Source organism: Bombus vosnesenskii, unplaced genomic scaffold, assembly GCF_011952255.1.
Source record: "Bombus vosnesenskii isolate JDL3184/JDL3185 unplaced genomic scaffold, Bvos_JDL3184-5_v1.1 scf7180000013403, whole genome shotgun sequence".
Classification (NCBI taxonomy): domain Eukaryota; kingdom Metazoa; phylum Arthropoda; class Insecta; order Hymenoptera; family Apidae; genus Bombus; species Bombus vosnesenskii.
The window spans coordinates 24,611-51,009 of record NW_022883026.1 but is presented as its reverse complement, the minus strand read 5'-3'; the positions used below and the strand labels follow the sequence as shown (position 1 = coordinate 51,009).

The 26,399-nt window shown below is 32.9% G+C and overlaps 2 protein-coding genes across 4 annotated transcripts; both read left to right on the top strand.

The window, feature by feature from the left end:
- The first annotated feature begins 1,430 nt into the window (after positions 1-1,430).
- Positions 1,431-6,949, top strand: LOC117237909 (CDK5 and ABL1 enzyme substrate 2). Of its 3 annotated transcripts, none has more exons than XM_033502352.1 (10): positions 1,431-2,257; positions 3,294-3,671; positions 3,767-3,890; positions 4,110-4,228; positions 4,484-4,522; positions 5,114-5,199; positions 5,275-5,381; positions 5,460-5,566; positions 5,657-5,861; positions 5,950-6,112. In XM_033502352.1, exons 1-10 carry the CDS (start codon positions 1,836-1,838, stop codon positions 5,989-5,991), a joined length of 1,629 nt encoding a protein of 542 aa, XP_033358243.1. In that variant the 5' UTR covers positions 1,431-1,835; the 3' UTR covers positions 5,992-6,112. The 3 variants fall into 3 exon arrangements, with proteins under 3 accessions (XP_033358243.1, XP_033358241.1, XP_033358242.1); XM_033502350.1 differs by having other exon boundaries at positions 1,434-2,257; positions 5,967-6,949; XM_033502351.1 differs by lacking the exon at positions 4,484-4,522 and having other exon boundaries at positions 1,434-2,257; positions 5,967-6,949.
- Positions 6,950-14,986: 8,037 nt separating this feature from the next.
- LOC117237897 (T-box protein 2-like) lies at positions 14,987-26,008 on the top strand. Its single transcript, XM_033502320.1, has 5 exons — positions 14,987-15,481; positions 17,103-17,253; positions 21,908-22,217; positions 24,302-24,448; positions 24,593-26,008. Exons 1-5 carry the CDS (start codon positions 15,376-15,378, stop codon positions 25,127-25,129), a joined length of 1,251 nt encoding a protein of 416 aa, XP_033358211.1. The 5' UTR covers positions 14,987-15,375; the 3' UTR covers positions 25,130-26,008.
- The last annotated feature ends 391 nt before the right edge of the window (positions 26,009-26,399 follow it).

The following is a 26,399-nucleotide window of genomic DNA, read 5'->3' as shown; positions in this document are numbered from 1 at the left end:
GTATTTGTAATGACATTTAAGACGTTTTAATAACGATTTTATTATTAATAACAGAGTCGTTATCATTTATCTTTTTTTTTTTTGGAGTGCAATATGTACTTGTTTTATCTAATTAAAAGTATGCAGTAAACGTTAATAATAGCAAAAAGATATTTTACATCCGCGAATATTAAAAAATTTTGTTTTAACGAATTATTTATATATTTATAATAGATTACTTTATGTTACATTACAAACATTTTCAATTTAATTAGTGAGAAGAAATGTTCAGTTTTGTCAATTATGTATAATATCTGATAATACATATACGTATTGACATTGACTAAGTATAGTATAGATCCATCACTCAATATACCTTTGTGTCATGTTTCCAGGGCTGCAGAGTTCTTTTACCATTTTATTATCGTTTCCAGTGTTATCGATTTAGTGTAGAATATTATTAAAACGTTTGTAGTGGTTGGAATTAAAACAAAATTTTATTATGAAATCATTGATTAACTATTTACTATGTATGATATAATATGATTAAGTATTTACTATAATCGATAATGTCGCATGTGACTCGAAAATGGTACAGCGGTCAATCAGGTCAGGTGACTCGTGACTCGTGAACTCGTGGACCATCTTCGTGACAGTCTTGATTCCCAAAATGTAGGACGCGAGACACGACATGACACGAAAAAAAATTGTATCTGTATGCCAGGTGTATCCTATATTGATTCTGTACTTCCTCCGTAACTTTCATTGATTTCAGTCATTTTTAGTCGAAGACTTCATAAATATTGAGCACGTATGAGGACATCTGTCTTTCAAGTCAATTGTAATCGACTGATTCAAATGTGCACTGTACCTTGATTATGGGATTAATATAAATAAATGATAAGTAGGTTTCGGTTTCAAGCTAGAAATAGCTTTATACGTAGCTTTTTTCGTCATGTTTCTTAATTTAAAAATATGTAGTCGAAATTAATCAGCTTTATCAGTCACTATATAGGAAAGGTATGGTTTTTATCACAGAGGACTGTGGTTTCTAGGAAGATACAAGCATTCAACCAGTTTCATCTTTTTTCTAATGCGTTAGACATTTCATTTTTCTGAATGATGATATTAATATCCAATACCACTGAAACAGCTGGATAACACAATGAACTAAATTTTCTGTATCAAAGCAATGAAATAAGAGGTAATTATATTTACAAAATCAGCATCTTCATCTGTTAGTTTTAATATTCAATACAGTAGTGGAAACATAGAAATAAAATTCCATAAACATTGGAATAAATAGAGATTACAGAGGCAGCCTAGTGATTAACCTCCTAAGATAATGTGCATGATGAAGTTTTATAAAATTCATAAAATGTATGACAACAATAATTTTTTGTTTCTCTTTAAAGAAGAAGAGAAAAAAGAAAAACCTTGTTAAAGAAAAGCGTAACGTTTCTAGAAAATTCGTTAATATATTTCGATATTAACACATGTGAGAAAATGCGCAGTCGCAGAAGAAAGTAGAGGGTACTATACTCGGCCGACAAGGGAATGGGTTGCAGTGTTGCGTAGTAGGAAGGAAGATTGTTTTATTGGTAGCAGGATTTGTTTTTTAATCTTATGAGAGGAATCAGTACGATGATGAGTGACACCGGTTCACGTATCTACGTGCGCTGTGTGAGCACATTAATGGAAAATGTCAGGACTAAGTGTACGAGCGGTGATAATGAATTGTGATCCTAGTAGTTGTCCTCGTTTGACAAAAGAATCCTTGTCGAGTGTCCGTCTCTTTCCTGGTCGTTTACGTTGGTACTCGGTAATACCGGTCTATCGATACGGTCAATCGTGGAATGGCAGCAGCCTTAAAAAAGAATCATTCACGCAGAAGGTTGGCCGCCCTAACATTTCTTTCGAATATTTCTCTCGATGGCAGCCACCGCGATACCAAATTAGCTGTTCTATCGCGGAATAGTGTTGCTCATACACGTACCCTAAGTGATAGTCAGGCTCATCAGGTTGAAGTTCGTCAGGCTGATTTGACTGTTTCTACTGAAGAAGTTGTCGATGACTCTACAGAAGAGCATTTAATATCCTCATCTGCAAAGCAAACAAGCTCTCCGCAATTAGTGCCAAAAAGTGGTGAACACAATTCATTTAGTTCAAATTCTGACGGGGTACTGACTCCTGCGAAGGCAGCAGTGGCTGTTTTCTTAGAACAAGAAAGAAATTATCCACAGCTCTCTACTGGATTTCATAGTTCATTCAGAGAACGGTAAACAATTGTTTGAATTCCTTTAAATGTAACCTATACTCTGTTCCACCTTACCAAAGATATTAGCTTTAGGCTTGATTTTTTGTAATTTCGCAGTTTGTATATGTGAGGTGTGTGTATTTACAGAAACTAAATCATCGATTGTTTATATTATAAAGATTTCCTTCAGTTGTTTTGATGTTCTTTATGAGATAAAAAGTAAGATAAATACTACTTAGAGATGTTCATAAATATTACATAAACTTTCTTACATATAAATAATTAAATTGTTGATTTTATTATATACCCTTATTGAATTGAATAAATTGTTTTATATAACTAGAATAATAATTGATATAATTATTCATTTCTAATAAAATTTATAATTATTATAATTTTCAATATTTATGATTATTATCTATATGTATGCAATTAAAGAATAAATTTTAAATAACAAATTAGAATTCTATTAAAAGTTATGTAATATACAATGCTTTTATCAAAATAATCTTCTTTTTTATTATATAGCTATTTCTTACAATTATTATAGTTAATATTCTATATTCAATGTGTTATATATTTTGTAATATACTTAACATGTCTTTCATTTTTATCATTTTTAATGTTTTGTACATTAGTAGTAATCTATATCAGTATTGATTTTATTGATTTTATAAAACAAGTAGGAAATATATTCATTAAAGATAAGAAAAAGATAAGAAGAATGTAAAAGATACAACATAAGGATATATAGAGAGAGCAGCACATTTAACTAGTATTTGCCTTATTTTTCAAAATAATATTAAATAAGTTATATATTGGAGTGATATGACTCCAATAGTATAAAGTCAAAGTACCAAATGTTCAATGTTGTAGTTTATTTAAAATTATTATAATTTTCTCTACATATAAAATTAACATTTATGTACATTAGATGATAGATTTAGAACTAATAAAATCTATATTCCATGTAATATTCATTCAGTAATAACATTTTGTGCAATATTCATATATTATTAGGAATAGAAAATATAAGGTATTTATTTCTGTTTCTTAGTACTGGCACAACTGGCAGTGAATATTCTTTACCTGAAAGGCGAGTTGGTTCTTTACAATATAAAAAGCGTATAACTCATCAAACATCAACTCTTTCGGAAGATATAAAGCATCAATATAACAGTTCCAATGAAAGTATTGGTTCTTTACGTTCAAAACCACAATCCTCAAAATCAAAATCAAAGACATCAAATAATATACAATCTGGTTCTGCAAATAGTGGCATAATACCAGAAGTTACAAGAGAATTGCGTTTAATGCAACGACCTGTAAATGGTTATAAGTTTGGAGATGATAGATTGGTTTTGGTTTCTAATAAACGTGTGCCATTTCTAATATTTTCTGCTCTTCCATATAATAAAGGACAAAGATCTAGTTGGTAAGATAAATATAATAAAAATTGAATAATGCTATATTTAAAATACATAATATTTCTTGTAGTATAGTATAACTATAGATTTTTTCTTTTTGTAGGTCTGAATTGCGTAAAGACACAGGACGAAGAAAAAATATATCTTCACAGAGACCATTATCAGCAATTAATGATAATATTGACCCTTTTGGTTTATTGGGAATAGAGCGTGCTAAAGATGGCCAGGTATTTAATTAAATAATACAGGGTGACTCTTTTACTAGTTAATTCAAAAGCATTGTTATTATAGTGATAATATTATATTGTTTTATATGATCTGTTATAAGAAGCTGATATTGGAGAATGTCATTCACAGTCTGATTTGCAACACTGCTTTTGTTAACTAACAAGATCACCTTCTATATGCAATGAACTTTAAATTCCTTAAATTTTGAATATTTTTAGGAAATATCTTATGGGCAGTTGCTTGTCCCATCTAGACAGTTTCAAAAGGACAAAAAGTTACATTTTAGTGATAATGAGGCAATAGAACTTATACCTAACAAACATCCTGTAGTTTCAAGGTATTTATTTTGTGTAATTACTTAATATATTTCCACTTTTGTCTAGTATTTTATCCCCATTTCGTAAGTACAAATATTTTGTAATATTATATTACATAATTTTGAAAAAATTTTCCATATAATATAGTATTTTTATATATTTCCTGTTTCACATATTTTCATTCATCTTCCATATTTCACTTATATATTCTCACAGAATATGCATTGCACAATTTTTTTTTTCTTGTAATGAAGCTTTTCAACCATATTTTGCAGGACAAAAACTATTACATGGAATGTGGATCACTCTAAATGGTAAAACATATAAGCATATTGTACTAAAAAAAAGATTTATATTACAATTGTATACAGTAGAAAATATGAATTATAATTTATATTGTTAATTAATTTGGCATAGACAATTCTTATTAGTATATAACTATGTATATCTTTTTCAACACTAAATACATAGCACATGTATTATAATACAGGATTTGTATGATTAGTTTCAAATAAAAAAATATGTTTATTATACATATAGAAAAAAAATCTTTATTTGAGTGATAATTGAATTTGTATTGCTATTGTTAATGAAAAGTAATTACTTTTGTGTGAATATTATATCTTTAATAAAAATAGAAACTTTCATTTTAGAATTGGTGAATAGATAAAATATTTGCGTATCATCATTAATATACATATCATGTACATTTTCATTTATATGTACATTTATATGTTCATTTATATACATATAATCATTTTTAACGCATATATGTTAATTAATTTTTATTAGTTATTCTTAGATTTATTATGCCGTATTATGTATAAAATATTTGAAGGTTATAACAAATTACACGTGCTTGTTACTTTTCCATGCTGTGCTTTGTACATTGAAACCTTTTCCAGGTGTCTATCATATGATACAGCTACATATCGTACTCAGCATTTAACGCCCGAATCTCCACCACTATCTTTTAATGCTGATTCTAAAGGTATAGTGTATAAATCATTTGAAGTAGTAAACAAAATAATATATGATAATGAAATATTTCTCTTTGTAATTATAGCTTATGATTGGGATGAGCAATCATTACAATACAATCCTAATTTGTTGGATGATCCGGAACTCATAGCTGGAAAACATAGAACACTGCTTACATTTACATCATACATGGTATATATACATATTTTATAAGCTTGTGATATAATGTACAATAATATATTTTTTTGTAACTACTTATTTTTTATATAGGCATCAGTTATCGATTATGTAAGACCATCTGACTTAAAAAAAGAATTGAATGACAAATTTAAAGAAAAATTTCCGCATATACAACTTACCTTGAGTAAATTAAGAAGGTTAGTATTAAAAAATATGACATTATCTATAAGTATGTAGTACTTTTTATGCGATATTTATTTATATATTACAATGATATATACCTATAGCTTAAAACGAGAAATGAGGAAAATAGCAAAAATGGAATATGGTATTGATCTCCTAACAGTAGCAATGGCTTATGTATACTTTGAAAAACTTATTCTTCGAAATGTTGTTACGAAACAAACGCGGAAATTATGTGCTGGTGCATGTTTGCTTCTTGCAGCAAAATTGAATGATGTTAAGGGTGATGTCCTTAAATCATTAATAGAGGTATTTATTTCATATGTAAACATATGATATCAATATATTATATTATTATGTGAATCAATATTACATGGGGAATACTTTTGGATTAAAGTTTTATGCGATTTACAGAGAATTGAAAGTGTATTTCGTCTAAACCGCAAGGATTTAATTACATCAGAATTTGCTGTTTTGGTGGCCTTAGAATTTGGTTTACATCTTCCAACATGGGAGATATTTCCACATTATCAGAGATTAATATACGAATCTTGACCTTCTTTCACGACGTTTTTCTTACGTAGGCCCAGAACATTTTCTTCATAAAATTAAAATTTCCGAAACAATTATGAAAAGTACAATACATAGAGTTTTTTTTATATAATAACGTACAAAATTATAAGTAAAAGGGAATAAGAATTTAAAAGTGAATAGATACACTATGGTTACTAACTAATTTGTTATTCTGTAATATCGTAAAAAAATAATATGTTGGTAACAGTCATAAACAGCTTGATAGGCATGAATAATTTCAGAAGGGATATTACAAAATATTTCATTTTTTCTTAATATGACTATTTACAATAAGTGAGCTTTAATAATACGAAGCTCTTATATGATAAAGTTGTTTAATACTTCGTAAATTTATAAATATGCGTATTTGTAATTAGAGTAATTGAACGGAATGGTGGAAATTGCTGCATTGTGTGTTATTATGCGTAACAAGCTGTAAGAATTACAAATAACAGTGTATACTTTTGAAACATTGTAAACACTTAAATATGTTCAAATCTTTCAAGTACTTATATAATTTTTAATTTGTTTTTAATGGTCAAAAAATTACGTTATGTACAGTACTTAGCGTAGTTAATAATTCCTTTCTGAGACACAATAACTTATACACAAAGATGATGTTAATTATACAATGTTGTAGGTAATCTGACAAACTTATAAAGAGGAAACAACAACTGCTAAGTTTAGAGTCAATAGAGTACTTTTAAATCTTAGAGACATCAGTTATAGTGATTTAACCATATAAATGTAAATGCTTCTTCCAATTTTTATAATGTATAAATGAAATTATGTTTCCGAAGCTTTTAAAGTTCTAAGGTTTACTATAGATATTAAAAAAAGATTTTCGTGCTTTAAAAAAGTTGCATAAAATTTTATTATTTCACGAAAAGTTTATTTTAAAATATATGTATTTAAACATTTAAAGATTTAATATTACAAAATTTTATTGTTGTTTTAAATTGCTTTTAGTTTTGTAATTCTTTTAACATATGATAAATATCTAATTATAGAGTCATTATTTACTGGAAAAAGATAATTATTAAACATCCAATTATAAAAATTAATATTATTGAAGAATAGAAAAATTATAGATGAAACTACCAATGAAGTACTTTGTTTTAAATGTAATGCAAATATTTACGAAGTTAAGTTATACTTTTTCTTATTATTCATTATTTTAATTGCTTTTGCAGCAAACTTGTGATGTTTTAAAATGGTAAATCCCAAACAGTGTCTTATTTTTTTATGTTTGTTGGCTATTAATAGGATGAATAGGAGAAAGATTGGCAAATATATTATATATTATTAATTAATATATTGTATATTATATATATATTATTAGATATTTGACATAAGTGGAATCTTCTTTGAATGAAAACTTAATCGTTTTTTCTTCTTGTTTTCCCATTTTTTTTAATCTAGTCAAACCAATTCATAATTCAGTTTAATTGCTTCTGTTTATAGCCTTTAGAGTGGTTCATTTTTATGGATTAAAGTTGGCACAGAAAATGATTGTACAATATTAAGTAATAATAAATTACTGCATGTGCTTAAAGTGCTAATTTTTGCAATCATGAATAACAGTTTGCCAAAATAAAAAAGTTACAATCATTTTCCTAATTCAATTATGTCTTACAACTTTTTCAAAGCATTTGAAATATATGAGATTGTATCTATAATTTAGATTCATGTAAATTATAATATTGAGAAGTATGCACACTAATAATATATATGTTGCTACTTGCTTGATTAAACAAATTACAAAAACCATATTATAAATTATTCAAAATTCGTATGATGTATATCAATATTATCAAGTATCCCTTAAAATGTAAAGTAAAACATCAGAGAGATGCTATAATAAACCCTTTGCATATTTGCTGTAATCGTACTTTGTAAATTTTCAGAGGAATATTTTGCTATAAAATTAACTTTACTCAGATCTTCTTTTATGTTAGCTTTCATTTGCATACATAAAGAAGCACCAAAGTATTTCAGTTCTTTAAATACTGTTTTCACAACAAAATTTTGTTGTGCATGCTTTATCATAGAATTTTACTTGTAAATTTAAATTTTGAAATATGTGTTAGCATTAAATAATATGAAAAGGGTACTTTTATAAAATATGTAGGAATTGTCGGCAGTATTTATAATGTTTTTTATATTGATGTCATATCTTTATATTAACTTTAATAGAGATTGTGTATAAAATTATTGTGTATAAAAATTTCTATTTTAATATATCTTTAGTTTTATTCGTTGATTAATCTGTATTGAATAGTAAATATTTTTTTATTGTTATAAATAGTACAATAATTGTTATAGTATAAAAAAATAACGAGCGTGAAGAAAGCCTTAAAAGTTTTTATTTTTTATGTTAATAATATTTAAGACAGGTTTTGACTGTATTATTTCAAGAGATTGTTATTACGCGTAAAAATATACGCTCAAATTAGAAGAAAATTGTTAAAAAAAATTTTTTTACGTGTATTTCTTTCAGTTTACGTATGCAACTGAATGCCAGTAATAGATAATTCAAATCAGTACATATCTTAAATTTTCATAATTTTCATAAATCTATAGTGTTCATCCTATATTAATTACATAACTTAATTTTTTTTAGAAATTACAAGAAATTGCAGAAAATTTCATATAAATACTGCTTTTTATCGAAGGAGGTTTATTTGTACAAAAACATAAAGATTAAATGTTAAATTGTCGTATGTATGTATTTTCATTGTACATAAAAAGTTATGTGTACAAACTACATTTTTGTAATGCTATTGCTGTTAAATTTTAATTATCGTAATATCGAATTTCCATATTGTGTTTTAGTAGACTTTTCGGATATCGATTCGCAGGATTTCATCATTGTAAGAACACGTTACTGGCAAGGATTATACACTCTTGATTTTCAGAATTGAGGGTTATTATCTTTTAATGTTAATTCTAAATATTTATAGTATGATTGATTATCGTTTTTTAATGACTATCATGGAAATGGTAAATTATTATTCTTGTCTGTAACAATAAAGCAATGTTGTGATTTTCATTACGAACCAATATATTTAGTGAGATTTAGTAATTAGGTTATAGATGTAGGTACATATATATATATTATACACATTATATACAATAATTTCACAGTCAAAGTGGACTTCTCCCACAATTCTTTATTTCTAGTTTGAATTAAAGTTATTCGGGTATCATTGAGCATAGTTTCAAGTTTGTGCCATTATTAATTATTTACTTTACATAACTTTATTTAAGTTGGGGAACAATTATAAATATCCGTGTTTGTTCAATTTGCTTTCATCCTCGACTGATTTGAGTAAAAATATTCGAGATGTGCTGTATATAATTCTTAACATTAGACTAAGTGATGTAGTTTTATAATATCATAAAATATCATGTTCAGGGTAATTCGATTGAAATCATTGAAGATCCTTTGACTGTTTGTTATTCGATACTTTCAAGTTGGTTCTCCCAAAGTTAGTTGAAATGAACATAGTCTACTACAATTGTGAACTTCCGCATTAATACATCAAATATTGTACATACTTATTATTGTACGTACTTATGTATCTTATACATGTCCTGTGTGTGCGTGCTCACGTGAATATTTATTTATACTTGTACAGAGTGATAGCATTAAGACTGAAAACTTAACGAAACCAGTTTTCAGTTTCCTCTTTCGATTTCTCTTAATCAGCGTGAAAAACTCCCATCATGTAATAGTTAGCCGGTAGAATTATGAATGGAAATCTAGAAGATGACGGACTTTGATACGACATACATTTATAAATGACGATTTGGTAGACAATGAATTAAGATTTGACCAATGGATCAACGATTTCAAAAGTATCTGTTCATCAGAGATTTCTATATACATACACATACACATATATATATACACCTATGTACCTACTTACGCAAAGTAGTCCTTTACGTTATGTGATATAGTTTTTATTTGCGTAATGCTAAAAAAAAGTATTCGTATTAACGTTTAATTTATTACAGTTGCAAATGATCATTCTTAATGTGCTACATCAAAATGCTTTGTGAGATCGCGAATATAATAATGCTGTGATTACTTAAAGAAGAAATCGATCGAATCTCAGTCGCTCACAAATTTAAAATGGTCGTTTTATTTCGATTTCATACTATAATCAACATTGCTCTTTGCGAACTCTTTCAGTGACAGTTTTTGGTAAGCGCGACAGGTGAAACTTCTTTATAAAATCATTTTCTTCCCACGGCAAGCATAGGTAAGATAACAATGAATGTATACAAAATATTTAAATTGTGTAACGCAAATTATGCTTATCACATTTCAATCAGCTGTTTTTACTGATTCACTGAAGAAGTTATTGGAAATAACATCTGAATTGTATGCACTCACGGTACGAGTCAATTGCAAGATACTTTATCACATTACAATATAGTATCATAGGATGTTGTAAACAGCGATTGATAGTTTGTGTACGACTCTTTTAAGATAAATTGGATAACGAATGTATAAATACAAATAAAATTTGAAGAAAGATATTTAAAAGTTGTGTTAAAAATTTTAGATAGTTCCTTAATTTAAATTTTTCCTACTTTAAACCCTTTTTTTTCTTGCCTTCTAAAAAAAAACTTTTTACCTTTATATATGTTTATTTAATATTAAACACGATACTACTGAAGTAATTTCAAACTCAAGACATTTTTGTTTAATGAATTATTTTAACGCGATGACGAAACTTCACGCTAGTCGGACGTGCGAATCGCAGTTGGCTAAGGCGAAAAGAACGCGCGAAGATGTAAGGAGGAAGCGCACAGACGCGAGTCTTCAAAGCGTGCCGGTGCCCACGCGCGAAAATCCATCCGGAAACGCCACTTTATGTCCTCTTCGCGATGGTTCAGAAATTAACTTTCCTCGCGTTCATACTGGCGTATTGCCCACGAAAAGTTTTTAATGATTTCGCAGACAATTACAAGTAAAATTACTTTGGAGGATTTTCGTTTGCTACCTTTACAGGGTTCACTTTTCAAATAAGTTTGAAAGAACAAATACCAAGGTTCGCGTTTATATTAAGTAACTGATTACTAAAAATGTTACAAAAGATTAACTTTATATAAGAAAAACTGAGATAAAATTATATCGGTTGTAAGCGAAGAGGCACAGATGTTTCGTCGCGTTCTACGCAACATCTACAACGTGTCATGTTATCTTGTTGTATATCGAGGAGCAGAAAATTCTTGTCTCATATGTGTTTATTCTCAACTGTCCTGAAATAATAATAGCTTCTAACTGTTTCTACCAACAGGTATAACTTATCTGAAAGTTTATTTGATATGTGGTGATTTGAAATTTGGTGATTCGGAGATTTTTGCGAAACACATGTTCGATGTCGTGTGTTTCTCTTTCCTCCTTGAAGATAAGATTTATACAGGGTGGTTGGTGACTGGTGGTACAAAGTGGTGGAAGGGGGGTGATTCTACGAGAAAAAAGAAGTCGAAAATATAGAATAAAAATTTTTTTTAATTTTTTTTTTTTAATTTTTCCATCGAGACAACGATCTACAGTGAGATCCGTTATAACGAGACGTGATAAAGAGAAAATTCAAAGTCGATTTTCTCGAAAACAAAGCCTCAAACGAAAAATTGTTATTCTATATTTTCGACTTCTTTTTTCGCGTAGAATCACCCCCTTTCCGCTTGTACCACCAGTTACCAACCATCCTGTATATGTTGGAAGAATTGTTTAGTTTGAAACTTTTCCCTAGCGTCGGAACATGTTCTGCGACACTTGTGAATTTGGTCAAGGATTTGGTGGTAACAAATAAATAAGTGAATAGTTTGTCAGATGATCGAACAAGACTTCCGTTCGAGTTCACAAACATTCGCAGCAAAGTGGCCACTCCAGAACGAAGGTTCTCGTTTTCGTCCTTTAACGCCATAAGATAGAGAGTCTACTTACTCTTCTTCCTTCTGTTTATCTCTCCCTCCAAAGGTTTCTGCAGTAGAAAATCTTAGACGAAAAATATTTCAACGCGATGTTAAAAAGCTCTATAAATCTAGTCGTCTGAAGGAATAAGCTTAACCGTTTCAATGTTAAAATTATTTCTTGCTTGTTAATATAATGATTAAGTAATCTATGTATTTGTGAATCAAAGGAATTTAGACTTAAATTCAATTCAAATCAAATTCAATATAAATTTAAATTTTAAGAAGTAATTTCATATTAATGTCTCTCTAATTGTATGAACATCGTAAAACACGTTTCATGAGGATATCATTTATATTTTTATATTTTATGTATTTTTTGTAAATTATGAAAGAGAAACATGCGGCATCAGCGGGACGTGAATTACGATTTTACTTTTTCGCTTGTAATTGAAACTGTCTCAGAAAGTAACCACCGTCTTATTATGGGGCGCATAACTGTCGCGTGCGACGGACAGGAAGTGAGCCGTAAAACCTATTTGTCGGCTTCTCCATACACACTTTCCCGTGCTTAGTCGTACCTCTTTCCTCCGTTCCAAGCTTCTAGCACTTAAATCCTCTCCAGATTATAGGTTTCCGTAGATTTACGTGAAATATTTATGAAAATATTTATAAAAAACAACGATGAATTATAAGAAGCTAATTGATCGAAATAGAGACCTATGAGAATTTATTATAATTTGTATACTTGAATTTTATAAAAGAATATAAAAACGCTTTATTATTATTTTAACGTCATATTTATATTTTCAGTCTGGATGAACATGTGTTTCTTGCTTTTATTTATCAAATTTCTTTTTAGGAATATAAATTCCTTCTAGGATAGTGACGATTGAGCCTAATTAGGTATTTAGGATTAAAAGGAAAACGATGAATAGAGCGTTAAGTCTACCTAATCACCGAAGAGAAAACGGTTGAATACCGAAAGGACGTAAAATTCTCAGAGACCGCCTGCTGACGAAACTTGAAACTGATCTGCTAGCAGGCGCGAAACTTTATTACTGAATAGAGATTACAGTATTTCTCATGGTGATAGTAATACTATCGTTTACTTAATTCCCCAGATGGTGAGCATCAGTTAAGATCGATATACATATAATTATGAAGTACATTCTAATAGATTAAATATTTTAATATTTTATATTCAAGAAATATCAAGTATCGTATAAATATACGAGCATTGTTTTGTGGAAGGAAAATGTTAAATAAATTTCGCGTTTATCTTTTAAAGGAAAGAAATGCACGAAGAAAACTTGTAGCATCTGTTGGTTTGCAAGAAAACATTTCGTTGTTAGATAAACTGTAGTTCCCAGCAGAACGAATTTCTGTCCCTTTTCGAAAACAGCTGCATCTCTTTACCGAAGTATTCTCTGGCTTTCTTTATTAAGAATTTTTTCCCTATTTTAAATATTATATACAGTTAAAGTTTGGAGTACCCTTTTGGAAATTTCCTGCTGAAATTTCCCTGAAACTTCAAAGCACTCATCTAAAAGTTCTTCTTAAATTCAAATAAAAAAAGAAATTAATAAGAGGAGAAATAATAAAATATCGAATGACATCATTTGTTGACCTTCCAGTTTAGAGGACCAGAATTTAATCCTGTTACATGCAATCACCAAGTATAATCAATTACATAATATGAGTTAGACTTTCGATTTCATTGAAAAAGAAGCAAGAGAGTAAAGACGAAGAAAATATGTTAATTTATATCCACCGATAGTAAGCGTTCCCAGGAATCTGACAAGTTGGAGTTCGAACTCGGTGATACTCGAAGCGGTTACGATGACACGATCGAGAGACATTACAATACTGTCATAAAATAGGAGGACTACAGGTAGCTGGAGCTGTCAGGTGAAAGCGCGCGCGTTTTGTTGTGGGTATCGCTTACAGTTAATCCACAATCCGGAACCCACTACAATGGTGCGATGACCGGCGTCGTAGGCGGTGAGGGGACGCTTTCTATGCTGTAAAGAAAAAAAGCAAAGCGACGACAGAGGCAAGAGCGGTGGTGGAGGAGAAAAAGGGCACATAAGGGAGCGAGAAAAGCGTAGATTTGTATCTCGCGGCTCTCCGTTTCGTTCCGTTCCTCTTTGACCGCCGACGCACCGCGGACGGATTCTTGATTTTATCTTCTCACTACGTCTCGTCGCCGAGACTCGAGAACAAACTATTAACGGCCGTCTGCTCGCCCGGATTCCGTAATTTATGGTGACGATTCCTCCGTTCTCTTGTACCTAACGACTCGGGCGTGCATCGTTCCTTAATGCGATCGTGTGCTAACACAGCGATTCACTCGGAAGTTTCAAATGCGCTGATCGACCGCGTAAATCCGACGCGCGATCTCACGCGAACTCGCGCATGCCGTATGATTTTTTTCTCTCGGGAATCTTAAATGCCTCCTGAACAGAATCGATTGATTATATTTATTTTTTTTATCGTAAAATGCAAAAAACCTTCTTCGATGATGGTGCGACTTGAGTAATAAGGAAATTTTTGTGTTATTTGTTTATTACTTATTGTATAATTAATACGCCGATATATCTATGTAGATTAATCGAGTCACACAAAAGAAGCCAAACTGATCTATATTGGATATAAACATTTAGAATGATTAAACACCTATTATATCCTACTACTAAAATTATGAAATTTTATTGAATATGAAATTGATCATTTTGGCATCCGTATAACTTAATAGGTAAAAAAGGATCGGATTTACATTTGAAAAAGGACAATCTATTTTAAGTATAGTTCAATCAAACAGTGAAAAAGATTCATATGGAAACATCTACACGAGAGAAATTTTAATTTAAGTGAGTTTAAATACTTTTTCGTTTTATGGTTCTAAACCCTCACTTCGAAAATCAATTTTTGTACAATTCTTTATATTAAATCTCATTTTGTGTACGTTATATTTGACGTTCATTTCGATTCACTAATCTACACACGATTGTATTGTGGTTGTATATGTATAGATATGTTTCGCAGCCAAGTTGTAGCCAAGTTGGAATTGCATCGACCAATGGGATCAGCGTGGGCGCGGCACTCTTGTGGTGGGAAAAGAGGACTGACCAATGGCAGAGGGAACCGTCGAATGCAGTGATGGATTGCTGCAACGGAGTCGTGTGCAATTCCGAAACGCATCTTCAGTCGTTGCTAAGCTTCAACGCGGAGGACTTGGCTCGAATAGATATTTGTACGAGTTGTTGTGTTTTGGTGACATCGTGCGGTTAAATGATATATTTTCATCGATCGAAAAATGAATTCGATGATAACTATGCCAATGGAATTGCAGCTACAACTGATACAACATCAACAGATGCTCTTCCGTCAACAGCAGCTAGCTCTTCGACGACATAGATCAGGTTAGCGAAAATATTTTTATTTTCATAATTTTACGTTGCGACAAATGCAGGTTGATATAGATATTTCTAACTTCGATATTAGAAATTTCGTATTAAAATTTGACATTTGATGTTGATCGAATCTTTATTATGTAGTAGTTATGTATGTACCTCTTTGAGAATGATTAAACTTTTATCACTGTACTTTTTAAGAATATAATCTTCAGTACCGTTTGATATTGCGAATTGTAAAAAGAGTATCATCTCACAATCCTATTTATATTGTAATGTTTGTATATCTTGTTTGATCTTTTTCTAACTTTTATGAGTTGTATGTAAAGTCAACAAGTTCTGGTTGTCATTTTTGACCGATTATTTCTGATATTTTCGTTAATCATTCCCCGAAAAGTCTCTCCATTTATGTTATCGCCGAAATCTTATTTTAACGTCGATGTTGTAACCAGAGTAAATAAAGAAGATATTCATTCCACACATTAATGTCTGCGGACATTCTCACAACAATACTAACGATCAAAAACCAATTCCGACGTCAAAAGTAATCCTCACCGTAAATTCAAAAAATTCTTTCTCTTGCCCCCATCCAATCTCGAGACCGACCCCCTATGTCAATCTCTCCAATTCATCCAATTAAAGTCGCGCGGAATGCAGTCGCGAACCGCTTAAACATCTCGATCTCCATCGTTCACCTTCGTATATAATCGCGAATTCTTCAATTTCGTTGTTTCTCACGTATCGAGAAACGGGGACGAATACCTTGTGTGAAGAGGGTGTGTATAATACGCATCAAGTTATCCGCGGAGGCGACAGATCCGCGGGAGTTCCTCTAGGGTCCAAGATGAAAGGCGCCGACTTTCGGTCGAGCGGACAATCGTTATCTGTGCTATACAACGGCTCGGTACCGATGTCCTCTCAGTAGGAAGAGAAAGAAGATGAGCCGATGCCCGCAATTATCCTGGCCGGGTCTAATGCCTCGACCGCAGAACCGCGAGACAAGTGCAGGGTGAATCGCTCATGCGGCCAGGCGACGACGCTTCTATAGATCCACTTGGAAAAGGTGTTCTTCCTGGCATTCGAGTTACCTCATCCGCGCAATTTCTTGTCCCTCTCTCGTTGGTCCAGTATCTAGGTGGAAAAGATTGCAAGGATAATGATTTTGTTGAAGATTCTACTGTTTTCCTTTTTTTTGTTCCTTTCCGCCCCTTCTTTTTGCGTGAACGGTTCGTTTCGCGTTTTTTACTACGAAAATATCGTCCTTCTTTTTGGTCTGTCCGTAATGATGTTGCTTTGGTTATTTGTTTTTTTTGTCTCTTACGAGAGTCATGGTCCCGTAGATTCATGGGAATTCTGGTTGAGAAAGCCGACGAACCCTGAAGGACCCGATTCTTGCCGATTTACGGTAGAGGTAGTCTGAATTTGTTGTTAATTTTATTTTTGATCGACGATGTCTGAATTATGAAGATACTCATAGATATACGTTATGAAAAATGTACCAAAAGTTTAGTATAATTTATTTAAGAAACGAGGGTTGAGAAAATGGAAAGGAAAATCACGATCTAGGAAGATTGATAAATTCCGACTGAATTCAATAAATTAATAAAAGCTTTATGTGGATGTCTTTCAGAGGATATACCAAATCCAAACATGTGGACGTTGCCGTGTTTAGGTGGAGGACCTCCTCTACCTTCGGAAGTGAAGATTGAATTGCAAAATCGGCAATTGTGGCAGCAATTCCATGCCGAGACCACAGAGATGGTAATTACGAAGGGGGGCCGGTGAGTGTACAGACTATGAGTTTCAATAATTATACGTTTAATAATTTAATATTAGCGTACCAAATATTCGTATAAATATGGTAAAAATTAATAATTATTCGAAAGTGGAAATGGGGATATAACAATATTTTTTTCTTTTCTTGACATATATTACTGAGACTTTTTACCTTGGATTCCACTAGGGTTGAAATGGCCCGTCAGGCGCCATGTGACCACACCCTCCGTCGCTGTCGAAACCTTTACCGTCTCCACCTGAAAAAATGTGACCTATCCTCCGATTGTTTCCATGGTCATCACAGTTTCCACTTACTAACAAACATTTTCTTGTTGGTTTTTACTTCCCTTTGTAAGCCGTACGCTGTTTAGGGATTTGAAAATGCTTTTATTTCAACTTTCCGTCTATGATTAACGTTTGATTTTTCTTTTGTCTGCTTTGTCGAGAGATAAAAGGACTATCACGCACTAATAAAAAAACATTCAGCATTCTTATATAGATAAAAACTTGTCTGAAATTAAAAATCTAGACTTCTATACTTTGAGATTTTATCAGATTCAGTCTTGATAAGATCTCAGAGTTTTCACGATGAGTCAAATTGTTTGAATGCAGTTTTCGTACTATACGCATAGTATCGGTTACAATAGGGAAGTGGACGCTTTTAAGGAGGAACGCTTCTAAGCGACGACAGGCCGATTAGTTTCACGGAAGGTAGTCAGGAAAGGTAGTAAAAGTAAGGTCGTGACGACGTGTCCATATTTATCAATGACACCGATCTCCAAATCGTTCTACGAAGGTAGATTTTGCGAGAAAAGTCGTATAAACCGGACGGGTGTAGGACGAATCACATTTCCGGCCGTTCTATGGCGGAAATGATCGAGCTACCAGTCACTCCTTTTCAGATACTCAGGCATATCTATGATAAGATTACTGGGAATATTGCGTTGTCTCTCGTGCTAGATATTTCGCTGATGTCAGCCAGATGGCTTCGTTTCGTGAACGTGGAAATGAAAGGGGAGGGAAACGCCAACGTGATGTGAATGCGACAAGATTCTTCAAATATTTCGTAACATCAGGTCATCTGGAATACCTATATGTTACGAAATGCAAATAAGCTTTTCTCGGCTTGTGTATGCGTACGAAATTCATTTTATAGCTAATAACTTTGACGTCGAAGATTATTTGGAGAAATTTTTTTATTAAAATTCCGTAACCAATTTTTCCGTCTATCCTATTGCTATTTTGTATAGACCAACTATTAATCCTTTAAAAGTGTAACGGATTCAAATTTCTAATTTTGAAACAACATTTATGAATATGAATTCTTATCCGAATTTTAATGTGAACTATTCGAGTTCTACAATAAGAAGAATTAGTGATCTCTTATACATCAACTTTCGTTCCTTGACAGGCTTAAATAAATGAAGTTTTATTGTATATCCTTCGTGATGAATAAAAATATCTTGCCTTAATCGAAGCAGGGGTGTTGTTTAAAAATTCGTATCTTTGATTTTGTCTTCTATCTCAAAAAGCAGTACTCCATGGAGAAACATGATAAAAGAAATGACTGGTCACAAGACGATCCGTGGGCGGTCGGGATTCTACAATAGTTACAAAGGTGTTTGTCCGTCCTCATATCCGTGCCTTCCGGTCCGTAGCTACGATTCTTGCTTAGCGAGAACACCACGTGCCAACCACGTGCACTCCGTTACAGGCCTCATATGCACCAATCAGTATTCCGTGACACGATCGACTCGTTTGTTCTCTTCGTTCCCTTCTAGCGGTCTTCGATTCGTTTTGTTCTCCACGATCGGTTATCCTCCTCTTCTTCCGACTACCACCTTGGCCTCTTGCTGTTAGCGTCCTTGCGTCAAAACCGATGAATAGGTTCACGGAGAAAACGTGCGTTCCAGAAGCAATCCCGAGGTTCGGCTCGTTTTCTCTACTTCTTCCTATCCTTCTCTTTTTCCCTTGCAACAAGAGTCTGCTCTTCTAAAGCGGAGATAATTAATTTCACGTTTTGCTGTGATTCGCCTGTTACTGATCCGCTACGAGCATCTTTATGGGCTTACGAGTTTATGGTAGTCGCCGGGGCTAAAAGAAAAGCTGACCGAAATTAATGTTAAAGAAACGTCTTATGTATGATATTGAGGAAAAGTATATTGGATTTTTTGGAAAATTCGTACCAATTTCTAAGTAGGACATCGCGAATGTTTACATTTTTGTGAATTAAAGAATAGGAGTTCAGTAGAGATTTGTTTGTCCCACTGAACGTTGTAGCGAATATCCTTTAAGTATTTTATGTATTTAAATCTATGAAATTTAAAAATGTATATAAAATAACCAAAGCATGCTTATAATACAATATTAAGTGAACGAAAGAAATCTCTGCTAATATTTTTTAAAGCCCTTCTCATATTTTTATCAAAGTTGCACGATTTAAAGAAACTAAATCGATAACGTAGGTGAAGGTATATTTATAATTCGAGCTGCCGTTCGGCTATAAAGTCTAACGAAGTTCAAATTGTACCACGTGACTTTTGATTCATCTAATCTACGAGATGAAAGAAAAGCGGGGCGCGTGCTACCGTTCTGCACTCGTTGTTGTATCGCGCTATTAACAGCATTATCTGGTTGTTCGATAATGTCGAGAGGCTTTTTAAAAGGACCAGACGTTCGAATCATTGGCGCACGGGTCTTCCAGCAGACGTCGCGACGGTGTAATCCTCCACTTATAAGGGCGCCACTTTTAGTGGATTCAACGACACTGAGCATGGCGTCGATCTTGAGAATATATCATTTCAACTTGAAATCAATCGATGAATAATTGTTTAATAATAATAAATTTAGTGATAGAAAATTGGAAATACCAATGAGATGATTCATTGGGATTCTGTTATTATAATTATGCATTGTCTTTATAGTTTTGTATTGCTCGCTATCTTTGTTCTCTGACTTAGACTCATAAGGAGGATACGTTTTTATACGATCTTTCTTTTAAGTCTTCAAATATGTCACAAATGTAAAGGATCATATAGTAATTTCGAAAATGGGTACAAGTTGAATTTTCCACTGCTAATTGTGTCCATTAGTTCAGATACGTATCTCCCGTAGCTTTAACTTTGAAGTACTAAACAGTGAAGTACCATTGTAATCGAAGGTTAAAATGAACCTTTCACAACATACTTTTGCCTTAACATATTTTTGTTTACCTGCGCAATATTGATTGCTAAAGGTAGTTAAAAAATTGTTAAATTCCTTTGATAATTTTGTAGAGAAAATGGAAGAGAAATAATAAAATCGTATTCAACATAAAATCATACAATCATAAACTTCGGTAGAAGTGAATAAAAGAAATGTGCGAACAAAGGAACGACTCAAAAACTGCAATTAGGTATGCAAACGGCCCGAATCACCGCAGATTTAGTTTCGGTGGTGTACTCACGGGATTATCCGCTAGTTTGAAATGTTTACACGAGGGAAAAAACTTGCAGTTGGGATCGAAAGATAGTGGTCGTGATGTTTTAAAAAGTCGCAGGAAGTAAGAGCAGCTCGGTAGTTGGTTCGGCGACGCCCACTCGTCGTCGGCACGTTAATGACCGAAAATATTCTGTCCCTTCGTTCTCCTGTGGTTTACTTATGTTACCTGCGTGCAAAAAGCTTACTTGACTTATCGTGAACAACGTTGAAAAGTTAAACTCCATGCCTCCCAAAGCACTTATGGTGCCGATGAAACAACTTTACGGCTACTATTTAGTTCGAAGTCCCGGTTTTTTATTTGGAGTTCATTTAGGGGATGTCCTAAATGTGAGTGAATCTTAATGTGCTTTTTGAATGACAATGTCACGACGTGGGTTATTTAGGTTGATAATAAGTTGGATTTATACGCCTATTTACATTTAATTAATAATCCTTCGTCATTCTAATTCTTAACCCTTTGTACTCGAGAGGCAACTTTCAGTCACCACGGCATTCCGTGCTGTAACTCCAGTGGCGAGCGAGAGGCGATAGTCCCTGTTTATGCTAGATTTCGACATCTCCAATTGATGAGAGTGCAATATTGGTTCGTAAATTGGTTCCTTAGCTCTTTGTGTTCTTTGTTAGGAAGTGTAAAGTATTAGATTTTAAAATGGAAATAAAATATTTAATTCCATATCTCTCCGAAACTATGGTTCAACTATGGTATTGAAACAACGTCTCCAACGTTAGTTCGGATTCGACGATCATGGCAAAAGTATTATAGTTTAGAAACCTTAAAAAAGTGGTTTTCGGAAGTGAAATTGGCTCAAATGAAGATGAACTTGATTTTGAACTGTTGAAAAATGAGATTAATTATATCAAGAATGCATCTTGGTGAATGATTTATAAGTTATCATACAGAAATTAATATTACAAAATCATATTTTCAAAGATGTAAATATAGATAAATTATTAGAATATAATGTTTTTGTAAGTTAATTTGTATATGAAATCATTTTACACTAGCTGTAAGACACGCGTCACGTATATGCTAAATCATCCGGAATAGCTGCTACGCCCGACCGAAAAATTCCTCGAGTGCAAAGGGTTAATAGTTTTTTTAATGAACGATAATTTTTTGAGAAATTCAAATTCCTTAGACAAAATTATTAAAGCGAATCCTTTGTTGTTTCGTTACAGGCGAATGTTCCCGTCGATTCAGTTGGCAATTACGGGATTAGAGCCTCGTGCTCGTTATTGCGTTCTTCTCGAAGTGGAGCCGGCGTCCGATCGTCGGCACAAGTACGTCGGCAGCGGTGGCGGATTGGAGAAAACTTGTGGGAATGCAAGAGGATGGACGTCAGCTGGTCCAGCCGAACCTCAACCACGAATCGATCGAAGAATTTACTTGCATCCGGATAGTCCGGCAACCGGTACGCACTGGATGCAGCATTCGCTTAAGTTCGACAAATTAAAGCTGACTAACAACGCTGTTGATCCCAGGAATAATGTGAGTACCATTTTTATCTATTAATTATAACGATTTATTATAATTAAACGAAACTTTAAATAGTATCTAAATATTTGTGAGAAATGAATATGAATTCTTTCATTATGTAATTGATTTCAAAAATATTTGTTGACTAGAAGTCAGAGAAATTAATTATTAGATGTGTTAATATATTCTCCGACTCTTTGCTTTTTGATTAAAAAGAATGTCTTTTGAGAAAAGGCTTGACGGAAGTCCGGGAAAGGAAACCGAATGGTAGCGGCATTCCATTTATCTAGATGTCCCGTGTTTAGACAGGCCAGCGTGTCCTTAAATATTTCTTCTCTTTCTTTCTTTCCGTGTCTCTGGTTTCGACTTTTGCCTACGGCTTGCCTCGTTGCTCGAACCGCATGCGGGAGGTCGCCACACACGGATCCACCCTCTTAGCTACTCGTTTCACTTCCGATTAGGGCCCACTGGAAAAAAAGGCAACCTCCAGTTAAAGAATTCCAAACGATACTTCGTTTACCGTCAATTAGCTCCTAACTTTTTCTCCACGGATCGTTCTTTCTATATTTATTTCTCTTTAACAACACGCGATATTTCTGCTATTCTTTATATGTATTTATAAAGAACAAAAGAAGAAATATATTAATATTATTCTATCATGTATCTTTCCTCAGTTATCTTTTTCGTTGCGATATTTTGTTGCTAATACTTGCACTTCAAATATTTCAAATTTCTCTTTTTATTCTCACTTCGTGTCAAATCTTTCTATCGATACAAAATATTAACATTCCACAGACCTACCAGGTAAATGTACATCGTCCACCTTTTTCTTCTTCGACCTGAGTCAAATCATATCCCTTTCCTAATGCATTAGATCAGCTAAATAACAGAGGTCTCTGTTAACCAGGTAAGGTGATCAAACTAGGTTCCTGACTAGGTTCCGCACGGAAGCCAGGATTGGGATTAGAATCTCGAAGGGAAAAAGAAAGACGCTGCGTGCACCTACCTTCTAGAGATTTAAGCTACTCAAAATGGTGCTGGGTACGTTGGTTTCGGTCGTTGTCCGTGAAGAACGAAGATTAACACGCTCCACGACACCCTGTAATCGATATACCTCCCTTTCTCCCGACGAGTGGGTTTGTTTATGCCTCAACAGAACGAATCTTAGCATCTGGCATATCCATGGCGCCCCTTGTCATTTCTTTCAATTTTTCACCAATATCCCAGAAATTATTTCTGCGGATCTGCGTCGCTTTCAGTACCTGAGGAGCGATTATTAAAACGAAGAGGTTTCTCTTGCACGCAGACTTTCTTTGACGAACGGCCAGTTTTTCAAGATTCCGTCATGAATTCATTAACATTTTTCTGTCATTTCGCTTTTCGCATTTGATACTCTGATTGTATGCAGCATGGAGGTTTTTTTTTGTAAAAATTTAAAAAATATGTGTTACATTGTTTAATGTTATAATGTTAACAGATGGAGATATTTTATTTTGTTAAAATTATTTTAAACTTTACTTCATTGCAAAGAATTTTGTATTGGAAGAAGGTGAATAGGTTAAATCCAGTGATCGGTGTAGCTTGGAAATTAAGAAACGAAGGAGCTATGATAATAGAATTAGGGAGATACAATGAAGTAACGCTAGAGTAATCGAAGTGCTATTATGCAGCTTTGTGGTTCATGGATAGGTCGAGTGCGTGTGATTCCGAGAAGGTTGAAGGGCCAGTCTGGTTTTCAAGAATCGCGTCTGTCCCCACCGTCGTCGGCATCCTTAGCAAGGCGCCAACTTATCTCGACAAAGCGGCGCCCTTTTAGCCGATTCTTCAAACTAATTACGAATTTAATAAAATTCTCTCCGCTATAAACTGGTCGAATGAAGGGAATCCCTTCTTCTTTACGACAAAAAAAAAGCGGGAATCTCCACTAGCGTTTGCGTTGTTCTTGCTATACAATAATCGCAGAATGTATCGAGTGTATCGAATAAACGATGTGTCATTTATTTTGAATTAATAAACAATACAATATCATTTCTATGTTGCTAGATTTTTAAACAATTGAAACACAATTTGTTGAGTAAGTATATTCTTGTTTTCAGGTTGTTCTGACATCCATGCACAAGTATATTCCGCGGATATGGATAATTCGTTCCGATGACGCAACTAGATTGAGCGATCTGTACTCTCATCCAGCATCAGCGTTCAAGTTCAATGAAACACAGTTCATCGCTGTAACCGCCTATCAAGTAAAATATTCATATAAACTTATTTATAATTCCAATGCACAGTAATTTCAATAATTTTATATAAAATCGTATGTATATACATACCTGCGTATATCGATCTCATGTAATTTTTCTAGAAACCTTTTTGTACCTTTCTGTTTTTAGAACGAGAACATCACAAAATTAAAGATCAACAACAATCCCTTCGCGAAGGGATTTCGAGACTGTGGTCAATCACGTTGCAAGAGGAAATTCCAGTCGGAGGCAGAAAGATTGAATCGCCTGGATGGCGACGATGAGAATATGTCTTTAGAATCAGAGTCAAATAAACCATTGAATCATCCGGATATCGCTAATCAGAGACCAAAAACAGCCTCCAGTGAGACAGGAAGTTTAGATGACAGCGGTGTTAGTAGCTGCGGAGGAATAAGTCCACCTCTTCCCCCAACTATTCATCGAAATTCACCACTTAGAAATGTCGATCGCGATACACAGCCAAGACTGCACAGACCATGGGTCGATTCTTCCCCGCAATACTCGTCTTCTATGGTGACCACGTCGTCCTCATGTTCGTCGCCTAGATTTAACGGTTTAAATTTTCCCGCGTATTATCTTCGACTGTTTTACCCATCTTTGGCGGTGCATTCAGATTTTGCGAAATTGCCCTATCAATCGATGGAGCAATTTTCGAAATATCATTAGGAATGAAATTACTGATTTGTTCGGTGCGTACAATAATTTTTCGGTTGTGTGAAACAAGATGATAAAGGATTATCCATTCGAAACATGGACGATGAACCAAAGATTTTGTTAAATGTAGAAAGAAAACTCCAATATGGAGAGGAAAATTCCAAGTTGTGTAATTTCATTAGGTATAATATCGGATCCGAATTTGGAATTCCATGAAGATATAGAAAAGATCTACGTTTCTGATAGATATATAGATTGCTAAAAAAATTATAATGTCTTTCTGAGATGTAAATAGTAAGGTATACTTAAATTTCCATTTATTTGTATATTCTCGTTAAATTGTTGATAAAGGACCAAAGATATTTTAAATAAATTTTTGACGCTAAAGATTTCCTTGTGCTTGTGATACATCGATTAAATGAATTTTTTTTTATAAAGAATAAACAAACAAGGAAGTCTTTACGATACAAAATTAGATGAATTTTTTCGAACATCAGTATAATTCAAGATCTACGCTCTTCGAATAAGGTTAAGTGTTAGAAGTAGGTGCCTAACATCGTGAACATCACGCTATTGTAAATAAGTACAATCTAGTGCCTTATAAAATACAATTACTATAAGATATAAAAGATATACATGGTTCCTTCAATATGCTTCAAATGCGAGGAGCAAATGAAGTTCGCTAGAATTACAAATGCTATATTTATATATGTAATTAAATCCGTGTATATTATGTAATTTTATCTATAAATTTTGTACACTGCGAGCGTTGAAATACCAATATATTTTTGTCAATAATGTCGTTACTTAAGATACGTAGTTTAAGGTTGATCAATGATTTTTTTTACTGTGCATTCAACTTATAGTTGTAATAAATTGCCATTTACACAAGACATTCACATTTTGTTATTATTCATTCTTTATCCTACTTTTATTTTCCTAACTTTTAAAAAATATTACGATCTCAAACAGAATACTTTGACCAACAATAATATAATAATCAACTACGGCCAACTATTTTGTAAGTGAAAATCACATTAGTAAATATTCTATCGTATTTTATTAAATTTCTATTTTAAATATATTATAGCTCTTTCGTGAAAATCCGCAGAAGAAAAGAAGAAAACACTTATTTACAATTCATAGAATTAAATTGAACATTTCGTGTAAAACAAGATGACCTTGTAAAAGACAATATTCTTTGATGTGACCAGACGCGGAAGTTTCTGGATAGAAAGACATCTTGATAGCCGATTAGGCAAATCTCGGGGAAACCGCTATT